The sequence below is a fragment of the Arachis ipaensis genome, chromosome B8, assembly GCF_059453495.1.
Source record: "Arachis ipaensis isolate K30076 ecotype BB chromosome B8, ASM5945349v1, whole genome shotgun sequence".
NCBI lineage: Eukaryota > Viridiplantae > Streptophyta > Magnoliopsida > Fabales > Fabaceae > Arachis > Arachis ipaensis.
In genome coordinates this window covers 119,181,765-119,207,251 of record NC_142443.1, presented here as the reverse complement: position 1 = coordinate 119,207,251, position 25,487 = coordinate 119,181,765, and the positions used below count along the sequence as shown (strand labels likewise).

The 25,487-nt window shown below is 33.5% G+C and overlaps 1 protein-coding gene and 1 pseudogene across 2 annotated transcripts; both read right to left on the bottom strand.

Annotated features, from left to right (window-relative positions):
* Window positions 1–4,746: 4,746 nt before the first annotated feature.
* On the bottom strand, window positions 4,747–10,000 carry LOC107613722 (mediator of RNA polymerase II transcription subunit 14-like; annotated as a pseudogene). Its single transcript, XR_015896999.1, has 7 exons — window positions 9,911–10,000; window positions 8,578–9,654; window positions 7,948–8,045; window positions 7,633–7,859; window positions 6,653–7,600; window positions 5,542–6,542; window positions 4,747–5,174 (listed from the first exon to the last, which is right to left on the bottom strand). The product of XR_015896999.1 is annotated as a mediator of RNA polymerase II transcription subunit 14-like (transcript).
* A 6,161-nt stretch (window positions 10,001–16,161) lies between these two features.
* LOC148549416 (uncharacterized) lies at window positions 16,162–17,030 on the bottom strand. The gene is made up of 2 exons (XM_088496521.1): window positions 16,311–17,030; window positions 16,162–16,239 (listed from the first exon to the last, which is right to left on the bottom strand). Exons 1-2 carry the CDS (start codon window positions 17,028–17,030, stop codon window positions 16,162–16,164), a joined length of 798 nt encoding a protein of 265 aa, XP_088352647.1.
* Window positions 17,031–25,487: the final 8,457 nt, after the last annotated feature.

Genomic DNA, 25,487 nt, shown 5'->3' with positions numbered 1-25,487 from the left:
GGTTACTTACTTACTTACGACTCAATATTCAACAATACACACATAGTTGTTCTAATTGACTATTAACATTATTAGTTAATGAAATTAGATCAAATGAACCCAAATTGAGGAATTCCAATACCTCAAGTTCTCTCTTCAATTAAACTTTGATTTGATCAAATTTCATAAATTTATAATGTTAATAGTCAATTAAGACTCTTAGGTTGCGTTTGGTTTTGAAAATAGGACAAGACATGACACTGAGAACTAGACAGAAATGACAGAAATACAAATTAATGTTCTTGTATTTTGTTTAGTGAAAAACTAGAACAAATCATGAAAGTCTAATTTATTATCAATTTTTTTATTCAAAAAATTTAGGAAAAAAATATAATAATAAGAGTTATAATTATTAAAAATTAACAAGAATAATGAAAGAAAAAATAAAAATAAGTTGTCTCTTATTAGTGTTTCTGTGTCTTTTCTGATTAGATGAATACAAAATACACTAATTCGGTGTCTCTTGACACAATGTTTCTGTTCATGTCTCGTATGTCAAACACGATTTTGTGTCTCTGTATTTTTGTCTCAGTGTCTCGTGGCGGTAAACAAACGCAACTTATATGTATGTTGTGGTATCACTTAACGTGTCACATTAGCAAAATCTTGACCCATCAACAAAGAAAGTGACGAAAGGATTACCATGAATAATTTAAAATCTTTAAAGAACAAGTTTCATTAATAAAAAATTTTCGAGGAACAATTTGAAAAACGAATAATCTTTTAGGGGACTAATTTGACCATTTATTCGTACTTTAAATATGAACTACAAAGGTATTTTTGTTTTTATTTTTTGTTTTTAAACTAATGCTACAAGAATCTTTTAGTCTCTTAAAATAGAATTTACGAAAAAAATTTTAAATTTTTTTTAAAGTTTAACTTTGTTTGAATTATAAAGAAGGTATTTTGATTTTTTTAAATGAACAAAAAGTATAATTAAGGTTTTTTTTCTTAAATTAAATTTTAATTTTCAATTTCTAATACAATTAAACAAGATGAATTAATTTTATAATGACATTATTTTAGATTTATTTTTTAAAACATTAACAGTGAAAAGTTGTTGTACTAATCTGAAATCACGGTGGGTTGTGAATATGGACGTGAGATCCAAACACTTAAAGTTAAGGGTTTTAATTTGTTTGTCGAGACGGTAATTATTTTCGATCCATGTGGGCGACGCCATGTAGATTGAACTTGTTGTTATTGAGTCGACTTAGATGCAGTTTATTTTGTGGTTTATCCATTCTTTATTCAGTGTGTAGACTGGACCTATGTTTAATAGGTCTATGTATGAATAATTACTTTGTTCTTTTTAAAATTATTACGAAAAAATTTTAGTTTTTAAAGTTCACTTTTACTATGTCTAATATAATTAAATAAATTTTATTTTAAAAGCGTATTTTAGTGTTTATGAAATTAATGATAAAAAATAATTATTTTTTAAATGAATTTACTGGGTATTTTAGTCTTCCGATCCTGCAATTAAATTCAAATTTTAATTTGTAATATAGTAAAAAAATTTAAACATAAAAGAGCATTTTCGTCCATTTAATATTAATCCTAGAATACTAACTTTTAATAATATTAAAAAAAAAGCTTTAATCCTTTTGAAAAATTAAAGTATAATTATACCTAAAGATTCAAATAATATGCTATTTTCACATGTTACACATGTGCCTTGTTGTTTTTCACGTTTGATTATTTTCATCACGACTTTAAAATTATTGGTGATATATTTATTATTTTTGTCATTTAAAATTATTTTTATTGACACTTATATTCTTGAAAATATTTTTAGTAGTTTATTTTTATTTTTCTACTTTTTACTGACATAGCTTGTTTTTACTAAATAGACTAATTTATTTATAATTTTTTATAAGATATTATATACTATATTTTAATTATCCAATTTTTTTTAATTGATTAAGAGACAAATTTATATATTTTCAATTTAAAAAAAGAATTTATGTTTTAAATTAAATTTTTTCATGCCTTTTATAAACTATGTCTTATCCATGTAAATATTTTTTACTTAAGAAAAAAAAAAATTCCAACTCAATTTTATCTCAAACAAATCCAATAATGTCCATTTTCATCGCATAAATGCATAATGAAAACTATTCTTAAAAATTTGCACAATTCACTCTAAGTTAGTCAATTAGCCATAATCACTCTGATTAAAACTAAAGTTGAAAGCTGCTGTATTTATAATACATGTGTCATTATATAGCAAAGTTCTAAAACTAAACTGGTCATCAAACCACTCTAAATACTAATTTATGGTTCAATCGGTTCGACAGTAGTTCAACTGAAAATCCGTTTTTAATTAAATAATACATAAAATATAGATACACACAGTAAAACATAATTATAATTTAATATAAATTTTAAAATATTATCCAAAATAAAAATATTACATAAATCACATTGTTATGATCTCTTTCAAATACAAACTCAAAAGTCAAATTAAAAAAAAATCATAAAATGTCATATGATAAACTATTCAAAATTCTTCACAATCCTACACCACATAGTAACAAAAAATCACAGTTCACGGATTAACTAACAACAATGACAGTTAAAAAAATATCTAGAAGAGAGTAGATTGAGCGGTGAGCACACAAGGGGACAGGACACAACTGGAGGGGCTGACGCGACTAAAGGGGAGGAGACGTGGTGAAACAGAATTGGCACCGATGGGATAGTACTATGCGAGGGAGGCAGGAAGCGAGACCAGTTGCAGCAGTGACGATGACAATGCGATGGAGGCAGCTTCTAGAAGTTGCAACAGCGACTGTAGCAGGGCGGTGACTGGACGGAAGTGAGGACTGAGGGAGGAGATAAATGAGCGGAAGGAGATGGAGAATGAGACGGTGAGATAGACGAGGCATGAGGGTGCCGTTGAGCGTTTTGGACTTTGGTAGTTTAATTAGATTTTCTCTCCTCTAAACCAAACGGCGGGATTTTGGACTTTTGAAAGAAAATCGACCGGATTTCAGTTTGGTTGACCGATCGAGTGTGGTTTTTGAAACTTTCGTTTATAGTATCTAATTGATTTGTTGTTTTTATCTGGTCACAGTTCGATCAGTCGATTTAAACTGACTTTTAAGATCTTGTATTACAGTAATAACTAAAAGAAAATATATGTGTATTTATACAAATTAACTTTTCTCTTTATCTTATAATTCATCATATATATATATATATAATGTTTAATATTGTTGCTTGACAATAATAATAATAATAATAATAATAATAATAATAATAATAATAATAATTTATTAATTGAGCTATGAAGTATACTTGGAACTTAATATATGTTTAATTATTCATGTACTTAATTTAATAATATTTTTCTATTGATACTTTAAATATTTCTAATAGTATGTTTGATAATTTAGTTTTCATGTTAATACATATATTAAAATGGTTTAAAAAATAAAAAGAATTGAAATGGTAGTTTATTTCAATGTTTATTTTCGAAACACTGATAAACAAATTAAATAAACACTATTTTGACACTAATGTTTTGCCAGTGAATCAATATGCTTTTTTTTAGTTTGATAAAAGAGAAATAATTTAAACATACAATTAATTAATAATAATTATATTTTTATACAGATTTTAGAAGTATTTCGTATATAAATAGTGTTTTCATATGGATGGATTTTGTATATAAATTTTTAAATTTGTTTCTAATTGAATAGAATTGAGAAAATAAATAAATTTAATAACATTTATAAATAAGTAATCTTTCAATAATATTAGTCAATTTTTATATTGATTTTGTTCACATAATAATAACTTATTTTTTTAATTTTATTTTTTTAATTTAAATTATTTATTTTATATATTTTACATATTAAATAACTTAAAATATTTTATCTTTTTATAATTTATTTTTAATTATTAATATTAAATTTATAATTCTAAAACTAAAAATAAAAAAATTAATTTTTTAAACTCTAGAAAAATGGTAGAACAAACACTACCGTGTCTATTCGGCAACTAGTAAAAAGATAAAATCAATTAAATGTGTTATATATCTAATTAATCTGTTTAAAAAAAGGCTAATAAAAAAATAAAAAAATTAGTATTGATTTTTTTCACATGATACATTTGTTTGTCAAAATCGTTTTTCACAAGATCTATATTTTAAATATTTTATATATTTATCTTTCATATATTCATATATATAATATATGAATATATATGATAAGGTAGGTTATGTTAAATAATTTATATTATAGGACTCCAATATATATATATATATGTCATATTTATGATTGATCAAATTCTAACCAAATTAAAAATAAAGTTAAATATTTATGTAATCTTTTATCATATCTTGATGATATTTTAATTGTTCTTGCAAAAGAGAAAAAAATTTAATAAAAAAAATTCATATAAAAAATGTTTGATATAATTTTTTAATAACATATTTTTTTATTAAAATATGTTACTTTACTATATTTTAAATATATTACTTGGAGTACTTATATTATTTTAAATAATATATACTATTTAAAAGAACATTTAAAATTTATTATTTTATATTAATAATATTATTAAAAATATATTATTAATTTTTTTAAATAACATTTTCTTTTCTTTGGTTCATCAAATAATATGGCAACAAAAATATTTTACATAACTGGGTCTACTAAATTGCATGCAAAATAAATAACTAATGTTTAAAAAAGTTAATTGCATAATTTTATCTTAATAAATTATATAAGTGAATAAAATGCAATGTAACATATATATAATTTTTCTCATACAACAAAAAAATACTTTTAAATATATATTAAATAGAATAATTATTTACTTTAGGCGGTGTTGCAGGCTGCAACCACACCTGATCACCGGCATAGCAACTCATGTCAACAGCAAACTGTTTCCTGTACATGATTCGTATCCAATACGGACCGCGGAGCACAACAAAGACCAAGAAGTCCTTGTGGTTGTATATAACCAGTGTGTTCAGGTATGGAAGATAGAGCAGCTGCAACTGTAACAGGACCAGCTCGAGCTGGCCTGGTTGCAGCAGCCAGAGCATGCAAGGGACCCGCAGTCAGCCGAATGCAATCCAAAAGCGATGAAACTTCAGCTCCATTTATGAAATCTTCTAGAAACTGTACAAACTACAAAGTAAAAGCATAAAAAATATTCCGATCAAATGATATTGTTGTATCTACACAAATACAATTTCACATGTTTCTGAAACCAGTGAAGTAACTGGTTTTTTTTATCACCACTGAAATAGCAGAAAACAGATGCCATTTAAGCATTGCAAGTTAAAAGAAAGGAAGCTGATAAATAAACTAATTTCAAGCATTTTCTAGTTCATACTGCAAAAATCAGCCAACAAAGCACAAGAAAGATGCTCCACATTAATGTCACTCAATAAGTAGCATAAGTAATCAGAGTATGTAAGAAATCGACCAGCTGTAGTCAAAGGAAAGAAACAAACAGAAATCAGTTCACGAAAAACAAACCTACCTTAGTATGGGGCCAAAGTTGGTCTGGAGATACATGCATTGTGCACCCCTCTTTACCAGATTCCCACTCAACAACAAAACGAGCAAGGACAGCTGAACCAAAACTAAACCACAAGCTCATCAGTCCAACTGCCTCAATCTTGAATGCTTTTCTCATATGTTCTGTAACTTTCTCCGCAGTGTCTGAAGCAAACTTTGTACCCGATACTTTGGCATCAGAACTTGTCTCTTCTGACTTCTCATCAGCTCTTACCCCAAGCAATTGCCGCATGCCAAGGGCAAAAGTTCTTGCATTAGCAAGCCTTTGTATATCAGCCACTAGTTTCTTTATACTATCTACCTCAACTGACTGATAGCTCAAAACAACACCATCTGGATCATAATGTATGTGTGAATCAATGTCAGCCGTATTGGCGATTCGAACACCTGATCCCCATGGTGTAGCACTGCTCCCTTTCTGAAGCTCCCATAAATCCCTGAAATGCTGATCATTTATTTTAACATCCCAATGCATGCAACCAGGTCTGCCAAGTCGCAAGCATATATGTTGCCATGAATCACCCCTGGCAAATGGAAGTCGGAACCAAATGTTAGAGGATGCACTTCTTAAACCCACTTCTTAAACGTATGAGATATCTAATGAATCCATTTGGCTCGTCAGCCTAGCATGCTTAATGCAAAGTGAACAGTGCCTGACCACATGAAGCAGGGCTGCTATATAAATGCTAGATGGGGCATTCCCTTTATTTGCTTCTGCAATCAAACTTCCATAGCTGTATCCTTCAGCCCTAGATATCATTTCAGTAGGTACAACCCCTTGTGGCAAAGACAGTTGAGAGCCAGATGAATCCAAAATCTTTCTCCTCTTGCAAATTGCTGAGTTGTTTTCAAGACCCTGAAGATATGGAATAAAATTCAACATATCTGAAGCTGTTCTCTTCCGAGATCTTTTATCGTGTTTGGGTATAACATCTTCATTGCCTGTGGATTCCATTGCCTGGGCTGCAGAGAGTCATTTTGGCAGCGATGTGTGTTTTTAGGTAATATATATAACAGCATGCAAATACATTACATGATAAAGATGAACAGAAGAAACAAAAAATGTATCTTACATACGGGAGTTGAAGCACATGAATTGGCTCCAGCAGCCTTGAGTGATTTAGCTTGAGGTCCATTAGGTTTGGAATTAGGTACAGATATGCGAGAACTAGTTGGTAGAGGAGGAGATAATAGTCGAGATGACCAACTTCCACCTAAACCATCATTAGAGGAATCACTCAGTACTCTAAGTTGATCTTCATCCATAGCAGTTGAGGACACAAGGTCAACTGAATGTGGAGATTTAAGAGAAGCCAGATCCTGTTCAGAATTTGAAACAAATAACCTTTTCCCAGCTGCGCTCCTTCCTTGTCCTGTGGAAATTGATCCAACAGAATTGGATTGAACTGGGCCCTTCACATTGCCTGATGAGAACATGGAATCACTATTGTGGTTTGTAACACCTGAAGGTTTTGTTACATTGTTAACCTGAGATATTTGCATGCCTCCTTCTCACTTTGGAGATGGGGTCCCAGCTTTTAGACTATGGAGATTCATTGGGACAGAACCATAATGTGAAGGTAGCGATCCATGATTTTGAACAGAGAATGGAGATGCAGAAGAACCTTTCTCGAGTCCAAACACTTCATCAACAAGTGATGAAAAACCTGAAGGATGACCTTTTGCATTCTGTATGGAACTCTCAAGTCGAATATCAGAAAGAAACTCACATACAGATTCTTGATTTGGACAAGCAGCATTGGGCAAAAGAGAGTGTAATTTTCCCCAGTCAACCAGGCTTAAATTCATTTCATCTTCAAGTGCCTGCAGCTGTCCTATATCAATTCTTTTGACCCGCAGCACCTGATTAAGGACACCAAATAAAGTATCTTTTCCAGAAGAATCTGGCTGAGTCTCTAACAGCTTAAACAAAGGTTTAAAATCCTTATCAAGTTCCATCGTCAGGAAATAAGAGCTCCCACAGTCTGGAAACGCCATAATTAGGTAAGTCATTTCTGAATAACCAACTTAAATTCAGTCCAAAATAGTTTGGGAATTTGTCTTTTTCTTTTAACAATAAAAGGAATGAAAACAGGGAAATATACCACTAGCCCTAAGACTCTTCCGATAGATGCAAACAAGTGCAATAAACTTTTGCTTCTCAAGCTTACAAATACATCAGCTGCAGTCATAGATCCCTGATTCAAAGCTTCTTCACATTCTAACAATGCTGAAGAAGCAACTATGTTTTTTGATGATTGAAGAAGGAAACGGCCATTTCTGAATAACATAACAGGGACATAAATTTGAGAAACTAAACTCAAATGCCTAAGATATTAGGAAAAAGCATCTTAGAAAAGTAAGGTACCTGATATTAACTCCAAGAGTAAAAAAACATGAGGCATAGGCATGCACACGCAACACCTCATACCCTTCAGATTCCTTCCTGAAGCATTTATCATCCTTCTACAGACAAAAGCAGCTTCATCTTTTAAAATTTAATGAATGGTTGAATGGGAAAGAGGTAGGATATAATATTACAAGATTTGTAAAAGGGTATCACAAATTCAGCCACAAATTGTATCATAGCTTGCAAAATTTAAAGGCCAACTGTGTTTACTGGAAAATTAACTACATGTCAAAAGTGTTCAGCAGCAAAGTATTTACCAAGCAGCGGAAATTCCACACACACACACATACATACATACATACATAACAGACAGAAGATATCAGGATCTAGCTACAGATAGTCCATGCAAGAATGATGAGAAGTACTTATGGTGGCAAAATACGAAAATAGTCAAATATCCGTAATTCACGATATAGTTCTCGAAAGTTACAAGAATGTTAACAAAGGAAAACCCCAAATTGGGGTGATACCAAACAAGAAGCATCAAACCACATATGCCAAAACCCAAAAGAAACAAAAAAAAAAAAATTGCCTGATGTAGCATATCAAATTGATACTCCAAATGTTCCCTAACAAATGTACACTAACCTGTTTATATTCAACATCAGGTCCACCCAAGTGAAACTGGAGTACATCATCATCTGCTGCTCGACAGACGTGGTTATTTTTTCCCAGTTCTCTTTTAATTTCCAGTAGACGAGTATACTGGTTGCAGCTAATAGCTCTTAACAGCAACCTCTCAACATCAATACAACTCTGGTCCAAGAAAAACTCTGCCTCCTTGCCTGTTAGTGGATCTATGACAAAATTGCTGTGTATGCACTTTATCTGAAGATCTGGCCCAGGTTCAATTTTTATGAATGGGCATGCACCTGAGTCAGACATGCCAGCATTTTTATCGAACTCCAGCCAGTATATGATTTTTAAACCAGGAGTTCGAGGACTGGATGAATCAGATTCCCCATCAGGGTTCTGCATGGAACTGGAACCTGCCGCATGACCCATTCCACCATCGGATATGAGCTCAAATCGAATTGCATCTTTCCATCTTCCCTGTCGAAGAGCTTGCACTTGCCTGATGACAGTATCCATAACAAGTGAAACACATAGATCGTGAAGAACCGAGTACAATATTGAAAATGGATTTTCTGCTGCCGCCATTCGTCTCTCTAGATCATCCCCGAGAACATGGCGCCGCATTAATTCCAGTTTGATAGGTTTATTCTTCTCACCAACAAGCAGCTCCAAATGTAATATCCTCCACATGCACAAGTGTCCCCTGTAACCAAGAGTCACTAAAACCTTAAACTCTCCATCCACCTTAATCAATGCCGTACCATCCGAAACTTTTATCTCGGAAATTTCCTTCGGAAGAGAAACTTCTAGCAATTTCGACCGCACAAGCGCGTCCAGCTTCTTCAAAGCAGGCTTTTGCTGTTCTTCATTCAAGGTATACTGAGTACCAACATCCTCTATACATTTAGGCAACCGCTGGTAACTCCCCGTTAAGAGAATGTCAATGGCAGAGGGCACATCATAAACCGGAGCACGGGCTTGCTGAAGCCCCTCGTGCATAAAAAACAAAGAATCCGCAGCTTGAGTAAAACACATATCGTGATTTGAAACAGTCGAAGCCAGCTTCTGGCAGTGCTTTATCAAAGGAACCTACAAAGCAAAAAAACCTATAAGCACATCCCATCCAACAAAGAAAGAAACAAAGAAAAAACTTCCTTTCCCTGATTTATGACAGCTTTTAGTTTTCAGCTCAACCAGTGCCCGAAACCACCCCTTAATTCTATTCATTATCAATTATGTATCTCCCAAATACACAAAGTTTTGGAATTTGTAGAGACCAATGGATTGAATGAAGATTAGTGCTATGCAAGAAAAAATAGCAAGATTTGATTTTTGGCGGGGTAACCTATTGGCACCACTTGGAGAGCACATTGAGGCGGATCATGCGCTGCTGGGTCTTGCTGAGGAACTTGAGGATGATGAACTTTTGTTTTGTTGAAATTTACTTGGACAATTTTATTTGTTGGTGTTATATTTATTCTTGAAATCAAAATAATATGATAAATATTGTTACTTGTTAAAACTTTACATTTTATGAAATAATTTCTAAATTTTTAAATTCATAAATTTATGTCATTACAAAAGTTATTAGATCGATCGATTAATATTTCTTAGTAACATAGTGTATCGAAACACCATCGTTAAATATTAGTTAGTATGAAGAAAAACCAATAACAACTTTTGTTAATCAAAATATAATTTATTCTATTAAAAAATAAATTAATATTTTTTAAACTTGTAAATACATTTTTTTTCTAATTTCTTACACTATTTTATTTGACAATATTTACTATTAAAAAATAGTAAATGACCATACTATTTTACAATATATATGATGTAAAAAGTAATTTCTTATCTTGAAATTAATTTTGGTTAACGAGATAAAATTTAAAATTTTTTTTATTTTCTTATTCAAATTTAAATTTAAATTTAGAATTGATTAATAACTCATTTTTTTAATTTCAATAAAAAAAATAAATTAGTTCGATACAAAATATTGAGCATTTAATAATTTCAATCATTTAAATTTTAATTACCAAAAATTAGATTAAAAATTAATTATAAACTTAATAATCGATATATATATATATATATATTAGTACGAAAATAATAATATCTAATGTATTAATTATTTATTTTTTTGACAGAATTAATGTATAATCTATTGATGATTGATTTATTATCCAATTTTTTTTTCATAAATTTTGTAATATGTAAAAATAGTGATCTTCTTTTTTATTATTATTTAAGAAATTCTTCATAATTTTTTAATTATGTAATTAACTTAATTCATAACTTTTATTATTGCTTTTATACTAAAAAAAAATATCAATTTATATTATTTACATATTTTTTTGCTACTAATAAATAAATAAGTATTTGCACTATTATACTTATTATCCTAGATAATGACTTAAATTACTTATTTTGTATGTTAAATAATATTTTATATATTAAATTTATTAAATATTAAGATGAAAAAATTGTTTAATAAATTATATAAATAGTCATTACAGAAAAGAAAAAAATTATATATCATATATAATAATCCTTGATATATATAGTGTCATGTATATATTAAGATTATCTATTTTAATTAGGGTAAAATACTATAATAAGCCAAAGAGAACTAAATTTTACACAAATAAGCCAAATGGAAAACTGATTCATGAATCCACCAATTCACGTTACTATATAGTTCGAATCAGTATATTTCGAACTAAAATTACATGTAATTGATTCGAATTACTCACACACGCAGACACACTATAATTCGAATCAACCTTATTCGAATTACACTCACACACTCTGCACATAGTAATTCGAATTGGCCAGATTCGAATTATTCATTATTTAATTCTGCCCATTTTTTTATTAAAAATTAATAATTGATTAAAAAAATTAATAATTTAAAAATTAAAAAAATATATATTTGATTTCATGCATTAAAAAAAGCTAACAAAATATTTAATTACGAGACTTTTTTAAAATATTAATGAGCTATCAATTCGAATTTCATACAATACTCTTTTGCCCATTTTTAATAGCTCATAAATTTTTTTTTAATAAATTTATTTAAATTATACCACAAAAAATATTTTATTCTATACAAAATAATTTTAAAAAATGGCTTAAAAGATGTTAGGAGTACTATAAAAATTTATAATGTCCTAATGACTTAGGACATTAAAGAAATACTCTACATAGTCAATAATAATTTAAAAATTAAAATAAATATAGTTATAACCAGTATTTACCTAAATTACTAGAATATTACAAACTTTTATAGTACTCCATATATTTTTTAAGCCATTTTTTTAAAATTATTTTGCATAGAAAATGACTTAAAATGGCTTAAAATGCCCTTTATTCTATGCAAAACATTTTTAAAAAAAATGGCTTAAAAAATGTTAGCAATACTATAAAAGTTTGTAATATTCTAGTAATTTAGGTAAATACTGGTTATAACTATATTTATTTTAATTTTTAAATTATTATTGATTATGTAGAGTATTTCTTTAATGTCCTAAGTCATTAGGACATTACAAATTTTTATAGTACTCCTAACATTTTTTAAGCCATTTTTTTAAAATTATTTTGCATAGAATAAAGGGCATTTTAAGCCATTTTAAGCCATTTTCTATGCAAAATCATTTTTAAAAAATAGCTTAAAAATGTTAGGAGTACTATAAAAGTTTGTAATATTCTAGTAATTTAGATAAATACTGGTTATAACTATATTTATTTTAATTTTTAAATTATTATTGACTATGTAGAGTATTTCTTTAATATCCTAAGTCACATTACAAATTTTTATAGTACTCCTAACATCTTTTAAGCCATTTTTTAAATTATTTTGTATAGAATAAAATATTTTTTGTAGTATAATTTAAATAAATTTATTAAAAAAATATGCTAGTAACTGAAATAAACCCTGAACAGCCATTTTCAAAGTACAATATCATGATTTGGAACAACATATATATACAACTCTGCTCCTTTAGCCTGGTTCGAAATACATTTGAAGTAATTCGAATTAAGCCAATTCGAATTACGTTGCATGGCGTGCATGAGAGAAGTTCGAATCAGCTTGATTCGAATTACATGTTCCTGTGTAATTCGAATCAGCTCAATTCGAATTATGTTTTTTTTGTTATCAAGGTGTAATTCAAAACAGCATGGTTCGAATTACATGAAAATTGAGTTTGAAACAGGTAGGTTCGAACTACATTTAAATGTGCTTTGGTTGATTGATGAATCAGATTTTGCTTTGGCTTATTTGTGTAAAATTGTTTGGCCCTTGGCTTGTTTACGTTTTTTACCCTTTTAATTATGAGTAATTATTGTTATTTTCACTTTTTCGTTACATTATAAAATAATATTTAAAACTAAAAAAGAGATAATTAATTTTTTTAATTTGAATTAAAAAATATCTTATAAATATATTTAACTTTTATATATACTAAGTGTTATAATATTAAATAGTATAATATTTGCTATAACAATGACTTAAAATATTAGTCCAAGGTATATTTGGGCCTAGTAAGACCTCAATGCAAACAAGATCAACTAAAATCCATTGTTAGGGTCTCAAATCCGACTTAGGTTCATTACTATAACACCCTAACTACCAAAGCTCACGCTTCCGGCTGTGCGACTCTGATAGCTCGGACATTACGACGACACTTATACTAATTAATACTAAAATGTGAGCCTGTTTAAAACTTTAAATCGCAATACCGCTCCCAAAAATACTTTCGTTCGATAACGTACATCCATAAATGCCATACAACTTACAACAACTCATAACGAGTACATCCATATATATATATATATATAATATTACAAGCAATAATCAATACAATTCCTATCCCTCTTACAGATTATATCAAGATAAAGGCGAGGATACAATAAACCATAACTAAAACAATACAAAGTATCACAACAACAATTAAATAAGCTCTTCGTAACTTCTGCGCCCATATCCTGAAAGGGGAAAAATATAGGGGAGGGATGAGAACATCATCCTCGAAAGGGTTCTCAGTAGAGGGTTTTTGGAAATTACTGTAATAGGATACATGAAGATAAACCGTACCAGTGATTAATAACCGTCTCATGCCTCTTTTCAAAAACAACGGTTTACATTGAAAGTAAAGTCGGAAATCTTTTCTGAAAGAGGAACCGTTCAATTCTCAAAAACTCAAAAGCCTTTCAAAAGATTTATCTATGCTGAACCAAAATAGCCTTTCATATTTTTTTTTCAAACCAGAAACACACAAAATCGAAACCAACCATCGGTCCATCTCATTTCAACCACGGCCCTAGGCCCAAACAATCCAACCATCAACCAATCACCACAGTCCAACAGAGTCCCAGTAGCAAACACAAATAGGAAGATGCAAGCACAAACAAACAGTTATTGCAAGTAGAACAATTAGCAATTAATCACATAGGCAAATCAAGTATAATATGCACACCCAAACAATGTCACATAGATGCATATGATGCATGCCTGTCCCTAGTGGCTGATGATATCATCTGTCGGTTATATAGCCAACCCGACATGTCCTGGTAGCTAACCATGGACAGAAACACCCATCGCGGAGCAAGTAGGTTTGAGCTACAACCCCATTGCTACTACCCGCTCAACTCAGAGCCAGTGGAATAACCACTACTGCGGCTACTACTCAGGCGGGTGTTTAAAAGCTCAACCTGGAGCGAGTGGAATCACCACTACTACCGCTACTACCCAGGCGTCACAGTCTCTAACCTAGAGCAAGTGGGACGAACCACAACCCTTGCTACTACCCAGGTATCTCAAGCATATATTCATTCAGTCCCAATCATGGATCAACATCCATACGGCCCATAACTCATTCAACAATCAGCCATAAATCAATATCATACACAGCCATTCCGGCTCGTGGTTCAATCCAGAACCAGCCAATATTCATAATCATACACAGCCATTCCGGCCCATAACAAAACAGCACTTCCACCATTCAACATCATCAAATTCATAAAACCGGCATTTAAGCCATAAATCACTTTTTCTCAAATTGTTTCACTTTGAAATCAAGTTTCAACTCTTTTCAGCCTTGGCTTTAGAAATCTCGTTTCTCAAATCATCTCAGGCTCATAAGCCAAATTTACTCAAAGTGAGTTCTCTTTTTAAAACAAAGCCACTCTCGGCATTCTCTTTCCAAAACTTCCAAAACCATGGAAAGTTAAGGATTTATTTCAAAGTATTCAAAATCACCCATACAACAATGGGATTTTATAACAAAAGTTTCTCGACAGAGTCCCAAGTCTTTAGGGAAAGTCAACCTATATCAATTCCTTAAAATTCATTGAAACTCTTAAAATCATGGATTCTTGGTTCAAGTAAATAAAATTGAATTTATTATGAAACCGACCATACAAAATCACAAGTTCCAATCCGGTCCAAAAATCAACTCATTTGAAAAGGAACCGATTCATTTGAATCAAACGACTTTCAGGTTTCTTTTTGGAGCACATTTTTCTAACTCTTCCAAAATGCCTCAAATTTAATTACTCAATCAAAAGTCTAGATTCCTTTGAAATCACTAAAAGCTTATTTTTATATTGAAATCAGTATTAGAGCATCATTCTTTCCTTCAGTGATTCAAACGGTAAAAATAGTTCATTTCTAAATAAGTCAAACTCAAGGCATAAAGTTCACTAAATAAATTAAGCTTGAAAATATAAATATTCTCTTAATAAATCAAATAATACAACTTCTCAAATCCAATCCTTTTTAAATAACTTTTCAAACAAGACTAGGATTTTGTAGAAATTTCGGCAGCACCTCCCCTAAAACTTGGACTTTTGTCACCCGGTTCGGGTCCCAACTAAACCGTTTCTCATTCCTTTTCAACAGCTCAAAACCAGAAATCAATTCAAAGCAAGCTAAATCCAACAGTCGCCTCAGTGGCATATCTCAATAAAACTATTTCAAAATCAACTCAATATCAACCGATTTAACTCATTTCCAAAGCTTTAAAGAATCGGTTCAGCAATAAATCGTTTATCAAAACCAAATCAATTAAAGCAACCCAAGCTGAATTTCAAGAGTATTCTATCTTTCACATCATCAAAATAATTGACTCAATTCAAACCAATCCTCAACGGATTAAACTCATATTTCAAATCTTTAAAGAATCAACTTCATACATTACGTTTCACAAAGCCGCACAACAATTCAGCCAAACCAACATCCATAGTCATTCGAGTCAATCAAATAATACATAAGGTAGATACAATCACCAAATACACAATATCTCACACCAGTATCCATATGTAATAATTCCAATACACAAAACATAGTTTTTGGAAAGCGCTCCTACCTCAAAACGCAATTCCATAACCCAAACGCCTCACAGAGTCCTTTCCGCCTCAACCCGAACTGACGGTAACCAAAACCTCAGCTCCCAGCCACTTTTGCAATAACCATAGCAACTCTAGTCGCAACATATAATAATCAGGACTCGACCACACGTTACCAAAACTCATATTCATTAACGAACACAACCGAATACTAACGCAAGGCTTTTCGAAACATAATTACTTACTGAACTAGCGAAACGAAGCAGCTGCAATTTCGAACAGGCCCGGTAACAGCTCCGGCGGCGGCCAGAAGCTCCGGTGGATCAACTATAAAAATCACGCAGCATTAAAACCTTCTCGAAATCCAAAAAGGCAGAAACCTCAATTAAAACCTTTACCGGCAAACTTTTCCGGCGACGACAGCAGGGTCTCAAGTGGCAGAAGCTCAGCCCGGAGCTCCGGCAGCAATTCCGGAAGTCACAGGACCATCCCTGGTGGTCAGAATCACAGAGATGCAGCTCTCTTCTCCGGCAGCGACACTCGCGGCGGCCTGAAACCCCTTTTTGACGGCGGTAGTTCCGATCAAGGCGGCACCGGCGACGCAAGTGCGGCTGGACACGGTGGCTGAACTCCGGCTCAGCCGTAGATCTCTCTGTCTCACCTATTCGGTGTGACTGGATGGCCTTCTCCTCAACGGCACGGTGGCAGAGCAAATCAGATTGGCGGCGGCAGAGGTTATGGCGCGCTCGGCGGCGACGCGGGCTGGAGGTGCCGGCGACAGCGGTGGCTTCACCTTCTCCGCGCGCGCTCCTCCTTCTCCATCGGTGGCTGTGGCTCGCGCTCTCTCCAGGTCGCGGTTCTGCCTGTGACGCTGCGCAAGGATGATCGGCGTTGGTGGCAGTAGCAAGGGGCGACGGCAACTGCGACGGCAGTGAGCCCTGGCGGTGGCGCCGCCCCTTTCTTTCCTCTGGGCTCCTTGTTTCGTGATAAAAAGGTAGAGACGACTGGGCGTTAACGACGGCAACCCGTGGTGGCAGTGGCACGGCTTGCTCTCTCTCGATCTCCACCCTTGGATGTGCGACGGCGTTCCTCTCTCTCCCCTCCTCCCTCAATTTCATTTTTCTGCCTCTGCTCCTTCCCTTTTCATGGAAAGAGAGGAAGAAAACCGTGTGTGTTGTGGCTGCCGAGGCATGGGGGAGCAACGGGTTACCGGGTAGGGTTTTAGGGTTTCATTTCTTTTTCAAAATAATTAGGGTTAGGGGCATTATGGTAATTTCGCATAAAATTGGGAATAATATAGTAATTGAAACTCAATTAAATCCATCCCTAATTATATATAGAAGATACTATTTGTTCCTCACTTTCGCAAATTATTTTCAATAAAATGCCCAAATCTAAAAATTAGAAATAATATAATTAATGTCTTCATTTTTCCAAAATAGTAATAGTAATATTTAAAATATTACTTATCTAATCCAAATCATATAAAATCCTTATTATTTCATAACTATCAACCTTATACTTTAAATATAGAAAATAATCCAATAATTGTAAAATTGGATAATAATCATAACTTATCTCAAATCCAATAAATCAAAACTTGCCTTAATTACCTTTAATAAAATAATTTCTGAAATTAAGGCTATAAATAACCATATGATTTGAGATTTGATCATAATAAGACTTTTCAAAGATTCTGGGTCTTACATTCTACCCACCTTATAAAAATTTTCGTCCTCGAAAATTGATACAAAACGAAAGAAATCTCATAACAGTTCACCCTTGAACACATTTAAGGAAGAAGTAAAAATATCTCAACATATAAACATATATACGGTTTTCAAATACTTGGATTATCATATGCATAAGGATACAAAGGTAGGAGTATGGTTGCAAAGCAAACATTACAAGACAGGCTCAATGCAAAAGGTGGCATGGGTCAAACATGTGATGGTAAGGCAAGGCATTGAAGGTTATAAAACAGGATGAAGTTACAACGACATGCTCAACATCCACACACTAATCTCATATCAACCTCCAAGCTTCAACTTTCCAACTCCATCAAGCACTTTACAACCTCATAGCCAATCATAAGCCTAACAACCGCAAACCCGTTCGCAAGGAACAAAACACTCGCAACTCATAACGTTGTACACCTACCGTTTCATCTTCCATATACACATATCGCGTCTTAAAGAACTAACGCATCGCGCTACTACGTCTACAAGTCGCACGTGATATCAAACAATTCTCGAGTCTACTCAGAAGAATACAATATTTAGAACGGAGAGACAATTGTCAAGGATAGTACTCATAGATTTGAGAGAATGTATCCAATTCCAGATAAACAAGGATGCTCAAGCAATGAAGTTTTCTAGACACAATTCAATTGACAACTTCAAAGATAACCCTTGAATCAAGGAAATCCAATAGGATCAATAAGGAGAAAATCAACACCTTAGTTCGAAACAAATTCAAGTAGAGTTGAAGAAGTATGAGGCTCATAGAGAAGGATTTCTCAAACCAAAGACAAAGTTCACATATCTCAAGAGCACAATTAAAAATACTTTCGAATACATTGTTCATGAAAGAGTCGAAAACTTGCAAAAATCACTTCACAGTCTGAAAGAGAAGGTAAACAACAAACATCCTTCAAGAGAGTAACAAAACATAAACGTGGCCTTGCTCTAATTCAATTTCATGTTGAAGTAGATCATGTAGAGTTTTAAAAACAAAATGCACACAAGTTTGGCTAAGAGCTAAAATATTTTCATCAAATATTTTAGAAAGATAATTAGATGCACAACTTAACCAAAAGCAGTTCATAAAAACTCGAAAGTAATCAAATGCTTGTTCAAAAATTCTAAAAATTCATATTCAAACAAGCGTGTATAACATTTATAGCATGGACGCAAGAGGAAGTTAAAATCTCTTTAGAAAAGAAATTCCGAGGTAGAAATTTGTTTACAATTTAGTAAAGAAAATAAGTGGTGCATTACAAACGAACCGATTTCCACTAAACAAGGAAGCTTTCCAAAACTTCATTTAAAACAGCGTATGCCAACTTTAAATTAACTTCGTCAAAATTGAACAATGGTTTCAATCTCAATCAAACAACAGAAAATAAATTCTGTTTAATATTTCTTCAAAGAGAATTCGAAACTTCCTTAAAAAGTTCAAAACAAGACTCCAAAAGTGTTCTTAAAATCACCATCTCAGGAGAACATTCAAGAAGTTTAAGATGTACTAAAAAGGAGTCAAGCCTTGTAAGAAAGGATCTTAATTTAAAGTAGTTCAAACAAGATCCACTAGACATGAAACATCAAACAAGTTTTAAATTGTTCCAAAAGAATACAGAAGTCATAGAAAAAGACAACTCCATCATTAGTAATTTTCCAAGGATAAATCTTTGACTAAAAACTCTTGTAGAGATAATGAGAGGATAGACGATGCACGAAATTGAAACAAATCAAGCTGACTCACATAAGAGTGAGATTCACAAGAGAGGAAAAACTAAAATTAATGGAAATGTTCACAAAATGTGAAAGATTAGTTAAAAACAAAGTCAAGTATGACATTCATAGAGATGGAAGATTTAATAGAGAATTTAGTCCGTTCATAGGAAGAAAGCTATGAGTCCAACATTTTCAAAAGAACAACAATGGCATAAACAATGTAGTATGCTAGGTCAAACTCAAATCAAAATGAATTAAGTAAAGTTTATCAAACGAAACTCAACCGGGATAAAAGCGAAAAATCCCCTTTCTTTCCAGAATTTTGAGAAATGCCCAAATATATAATCAAATAAAGATGTGCATTGGAACTATAGTAAAATTACTAGAAAGTAAATTTGTATTTAAAGTAAATACAATTCAGTAAACCAGTAAAGGTATAGGCGAGACATCAGAAATAAATAGTTGTTAAACTGTATAAGAAATCTCAAAGTTTCATATATAGATAAGTATATATCTAATCAACAGCAATTTTTATAAAATCCCATAATTGGCTGCGATCACTGTCAAATAAGAGGAACACTGAATCAACAATTTCTCTAAGAACGGACTCGGACTCCAGAGTTAAAAGGCACAACGCATTAAGACAAGTTCAAAGCTATATTAAAGAATATTTGAATAAGGAAGAACTCAAATAGAGAAAGACAGATGTAACAAGGATTCCAAACAAGTATATACAATTAAGATCAAACAAGAATGCATATGAATAGAGGAATAGAGTTAAAAAAAATCAAACTACTTTTTAAAAGGATTAGCAAGCAAGAACTTCAAGTTAGGATACGAAAGAACAGGTCGACTCGAACATAATTCAAGACACAACTGAATAGCCTCGAGAAATAGTTTCTAACGTTCCCAAAACCCACGGTTTCGCTTTACTCAAAACTCGTGGATCATCTATGATAACCCATTAGTGCTCTCATATACATAATTCACTAGTGTTAAGCTGGCCAAACTTAATACCAAGAATTATGCAATACAAGACTAACATTGTTAATCAATAGATCGTCATGTGCATAAAGCTCTAATTCTCGTCTTTCGACAAGACCTAATACATGACAAACGCTCAGAGTATGCAATTGAAGCATAGTCGGTCCATTCCTCAGGCTCTATAGGAAGGACTGCTCTGATACCATAATATAACACCCTAACTACCAAAGCTCACGCTTCCGGCTGCACGACTCTGATAGCTCGGACATTACGACGACACTTATACTAATTAATACTAAAATATGAGCCTGTTTAAAACTTTAAATCGCAATACTGCTCCCAAAAATACTTTCGTTCGATAACATACATCCATAAATGCCATACAACTTACAACAACTCATAACGAGTACATCTATATATATACATAAATATAAATATATATACATATATATATATATATATATATATATATATATATATATATATAATATTACAAGCAATAATCAATACAATTCCTCTCCCTCTTACAGATTATATCAAGATAAAGGCGAGGATACAATAAACCATAACTAAAACAATACAGAGTATCACAACAACAATTAAATAAGCTCTTCGTAACTTCTGCGCCCATATCCTGAAAGGGGAAAAATGTAGGGGGGTGAGAACATCATCCTCGAAAGGGTTCTCAGTAGAGGGTTTTTGGGAATTACTGTAATAGGATACATGAAGATAAACCGTACCAGTGATTAATAGCTGTCTCATGCCTCTTTTCAAAAACAACGGTTTACATTGAAAGTAAAGTCGGAAATCTTTTCTGAAAGAGGAACCGTTCAATTCTCAAAAACTCAAAAGCCTTTCAAAAGATATATCTATGCTGAACCAAAATAGCCTTTCATATTTTTTTTCAAACCAGAAACACACAAAACCGAAACCAACCATCGGTCCATCTCATTTCAACCACGGCCCTAGGCCCAAACAATCCAACCATCAACCAATCACCACAGTCCAACAGAGTTCCAGTAGCAAACACAAATAGAAAGATGCAAGCACAAACAAACAGTTATTGCAAGTAGAACAATTAGCAATTAATCACATAGGCAAACCAAGTATAATATGCACACCCAAATAATGTCACATAGATGCATATGATGCATGCCTGTCCTTAGTGGCTGATGATATCATCTGTCGGTTATATAGCCAACCGACACGTCCTGGTAGCTAACCATGGACAGAAACACCCATCGCGGAGCAAGTAGGTTTGAGCTACAATCCCATTGCTACTACCCGCTCAACCCAGAGCCAGTGGAATAACCACTACTGCGGCTACTACCCAAGCGGGTGTTTAAAAGCTCAACCTGGAGCGAGTGGAATCACCACTACTACCGCTACTACCCAGGCATCACAGTCTCTAACCTGGAGTAAGTAGGACGAACCACAACCCTTGCTACTACCCAGGTATCTCAAGCATATATTCATTCAGTCCCAATCATGGATCAACATCCATCTCAGCCATCCGGCTTAAATTCATAATTCATAGTCAGCCATACGGCCCATAACTCATTCAGCAATTAGCCATAAATCAATATCATACACAGCCATTTCGGCTCGTGGTTCAATCCAGAACCAGCCAATTTTCATAATCATACACAGCCATTCTGACCCATAACAAAACAGCACTTCCACCATCCAACATCATCAAATTCATAAAACCGGCATTTAAGCCATAAATCACTTTTTCTCAAATCGTTTCACTTTGAAATCAAGTTTCAACTCTTTTCAGCCTTGGCTTTAGAAATCTCGTTTCTCAAATCATCTCAGACTAATAAGCCAAATTTACTCAAAGTGAGTTCCCTTTTTAAAACAAAGCCACTATCGGCATTCTCTTTCCAAAACTTCCAAAACCATGGCAAGTTAAGGATTTATTTCAAAGTATTCAAAATCACCCATACAACAATGGGATTTTATAACAAAGGTTTCTCGGCAGAGTCCCAAGTCTTTAGGGAAAGTCAACCTATATCAATTCCTTAAAATTCATTGAAACTCTTAAAATAATGGATTCTCGGTTCAAGTAAATAAAATTGAATTTATTATGAAACCGACCATACAAAATCACAAGTTCCAATCCGGTCCAAAAATCAACTCATTTGAAAAAGAACCGGTTCATTTGAATCAAACCACTTTCAGGTTTCTTTTTGGAGCACATTTTTCTAACTCTTCCAAAATGCCTCAAACTTAATTACTCAATCAAAAGTCTAGATTCCTTTGAAATCACTAAAAGCTCCTTTTTATATTGAAATCAATATTAGAGTATCATTCTTTCCTTCAGTGATTCAAACGGTAAAAATAGTTCATTTCTAAATAAGTCAAACTCAAGGCATAAAGTTCACTAAATAAATTAAGCTTGAAAATATAAATATTCTCTTAATAAATCAAATAATACAACTTCTCAAATCCAATCCTTTTTAAATAACTTTTCAAACAAGACTAGGATTTTGTAGAAATTTTGGCAGCACCTCCCCTAAAACTTGGACTTTTGCCACCCGGTTCGGGTCCCAACTAAACCGTTTCTCATTCCTTTTAAACAGCTCAAAACCAAAAATCAATTCAAAGCAAGCTAAATCCAACAGTCGCCTCAGTGGTATATCTCAAGAAAACCATTTCAAAATCAACTCAATATCAACCGATTTAACTCATTTCCAAAGCTTTAAAGAATCGGTTCAGCAATAAATCGTTTATCAAAACCAAATCAATTAAAGCAACCCAGGATGAATTTCAAGAGTATTCTATCTTTCACATCATCAAAATAATTGACTTAATTCAAACCAATCCTCAACGGATTAAACTCATATTTCAAATCTTTAAAGAATCAACTTCATACATTACATTTCATAAAGCCGCACAACAATTCAGCCAAACCAACATCCATAGTCATTCGAGTCAATCAAATAATACATAAGGCAGATACAATAACCAAATACATAATATCTCGCACCAGTATCCATATATAATAATTCCAATACACAAAACATAGTTTTTGGAAAGCGCCCCTACCTCAAAACGCAATTCCATAACCCAAACGCCTCACAGAGTCCTTTCCGCCTCAACCCGAACTGACGGCAACCAAAACCTCAGCTCCCAGTCACTTTTGCAATAACCATAGCAACCCTAGTCGCAACATATAATAATCAGGACTCGACCCCACGTTACCAAAACTCATATTCATTAACCAACACAACCGAATACTAACGTAAGGCTTTTCGAAACATAATTACTTACTGAACTAGCAAAACGAAGCAGCTGCGATTTTGAACAGGCCCGGCAACAGCTCCGACGGTGGCAGAAGCTCTGGTGGATCAACTATAAAAATCACGCAGCATTAAAACCTTCTCGAAATCCAAAAAGGCAGAAACCTCAATCAAAACCCTTACCGGCAAACTTTTTCGGCGACGACTGTAGGGTCTCAAGTGGCAGAAGCTCAGCCCGGAGCTCCGGCAGCAATTCTGGAAGTCACAGGACCATCCCTGGCGGTCAGAATCACAGAGATGCAGCTCTCTTCACTGGCAGCGACACCCGCGGTGGCCTGAAACCCCTTTTTGACGGCGGTAGTTCCGATCAAGGCGGCACCGGCGACGCAAGTGCAGCTGGACACGGTGGCTGAACCCCGGCTCAGCTGCAGATCTCTCTGTCTCACCTTTTCGGTGTGACTGGACGGCCTTCTCCTCAACGGCACGGCGGCAGAGCAAATCAGATTGGCGGCGGCAGAGGTTACAGCGCGCTCGGCGGCGATACGGGCTGGAGGTGCCGGCGACAGCGGTGGCTTCACCTTCTCCGCGCGCGCTCCTCCTTCTCCATCGGTGGCTATGGCTCGCGCTCTCTCCAGGTCGCGATTCTGCCTGTGACACTACGCAAGGATGATCGGCGAAGGTGGCAGTAGCAAGGGGAGACGACAACTGCAACGGCGGTGAGCCCTGGCGGTGGCGCCACCTCTTTCTTTCCTCTGGGCTCCTTGTTTCGTGACAAAAAGGCAGAGACGGCTGGGCGTTAGCGACGGCAACCCGTGGTGGCAGTGGCACGGCTTGCTCTCTCTCGATCTCCACCCTTGGATGTGCGACGGCGTTCCTCTCTCTCCCCTCCTCCCTCAATTTCATTTTTCTGCCTCTGCTCCTTCCCTTTTCATGGAAAGAGAGGAAGAAAACCGTGTGTGTTGTGGCTGCTGGGGCATGGGGGAGCAACGGGTTACCGGGTAGGGTTTTAGGATTTTATTTCTTTTTCAAAATAATTAGGGTTAGGGGCATTATGGTAATTTCACATAAAATTGGGAATAATATAGTAATTGAAACTCAATTAAATCCAACCCTAATTATATATAGAAAATACTATTTGTTCCTCACTTTCGCAAATTATTTTCAATAAAATGCCCAAATCTAAAAATTAGAAATAATATAATTAATGTCTTCATTTTTCCAAAATAGTAATAGTAATATTTAAAATATTACTTATCTAATCCAAATCATATAAAATCCTTATTATTTCATAACTATCAACCTTATACTTTAAATATAGAAAATAATCCAATAATTGTAAAATTGGATAATAATCATAACATATCTCAAATCCAATAAATCAAAACTTGCCTTAATTACCTTTAATAAAATAATTTCTGAAATTAAGGCTATAAATAACCATATGATTTGAGACTTGATCATAATAAGACTTTTCAAAGATTCTGGGTCTTACAATTACCTTAAATGTCCAACGCATATGAAGTCCACGCGTCCCCTCTTAAATCAGCTCAGATTGGATCACATTACTAGTTAGATATGGTAATGAGTTCAAATAACATCGTTGTAAGAAAGTTACAAACTTTCCATGAACTTTTGAGCTGGGAAATGCAATAGAAGCTTTTGGAACTTCCCTTCGACTTCAAGGAGCTTTCCCAACCTCTTGGCTGCTACGTTATGTCTGAACAACGTTCTGCTAGGGTTTCCACTCAGGAAGATGACCTAGTACAGAGATGTACAAAGAAAGTCAAAACTCGAGGAGAGGTGAATCTTAATCATTCGCCCGATTGCATGGAAATTGTGCCAGTTGAGGTGAAAGACACACCTATTCAAAAAGGTTCATATAAGAAAACTC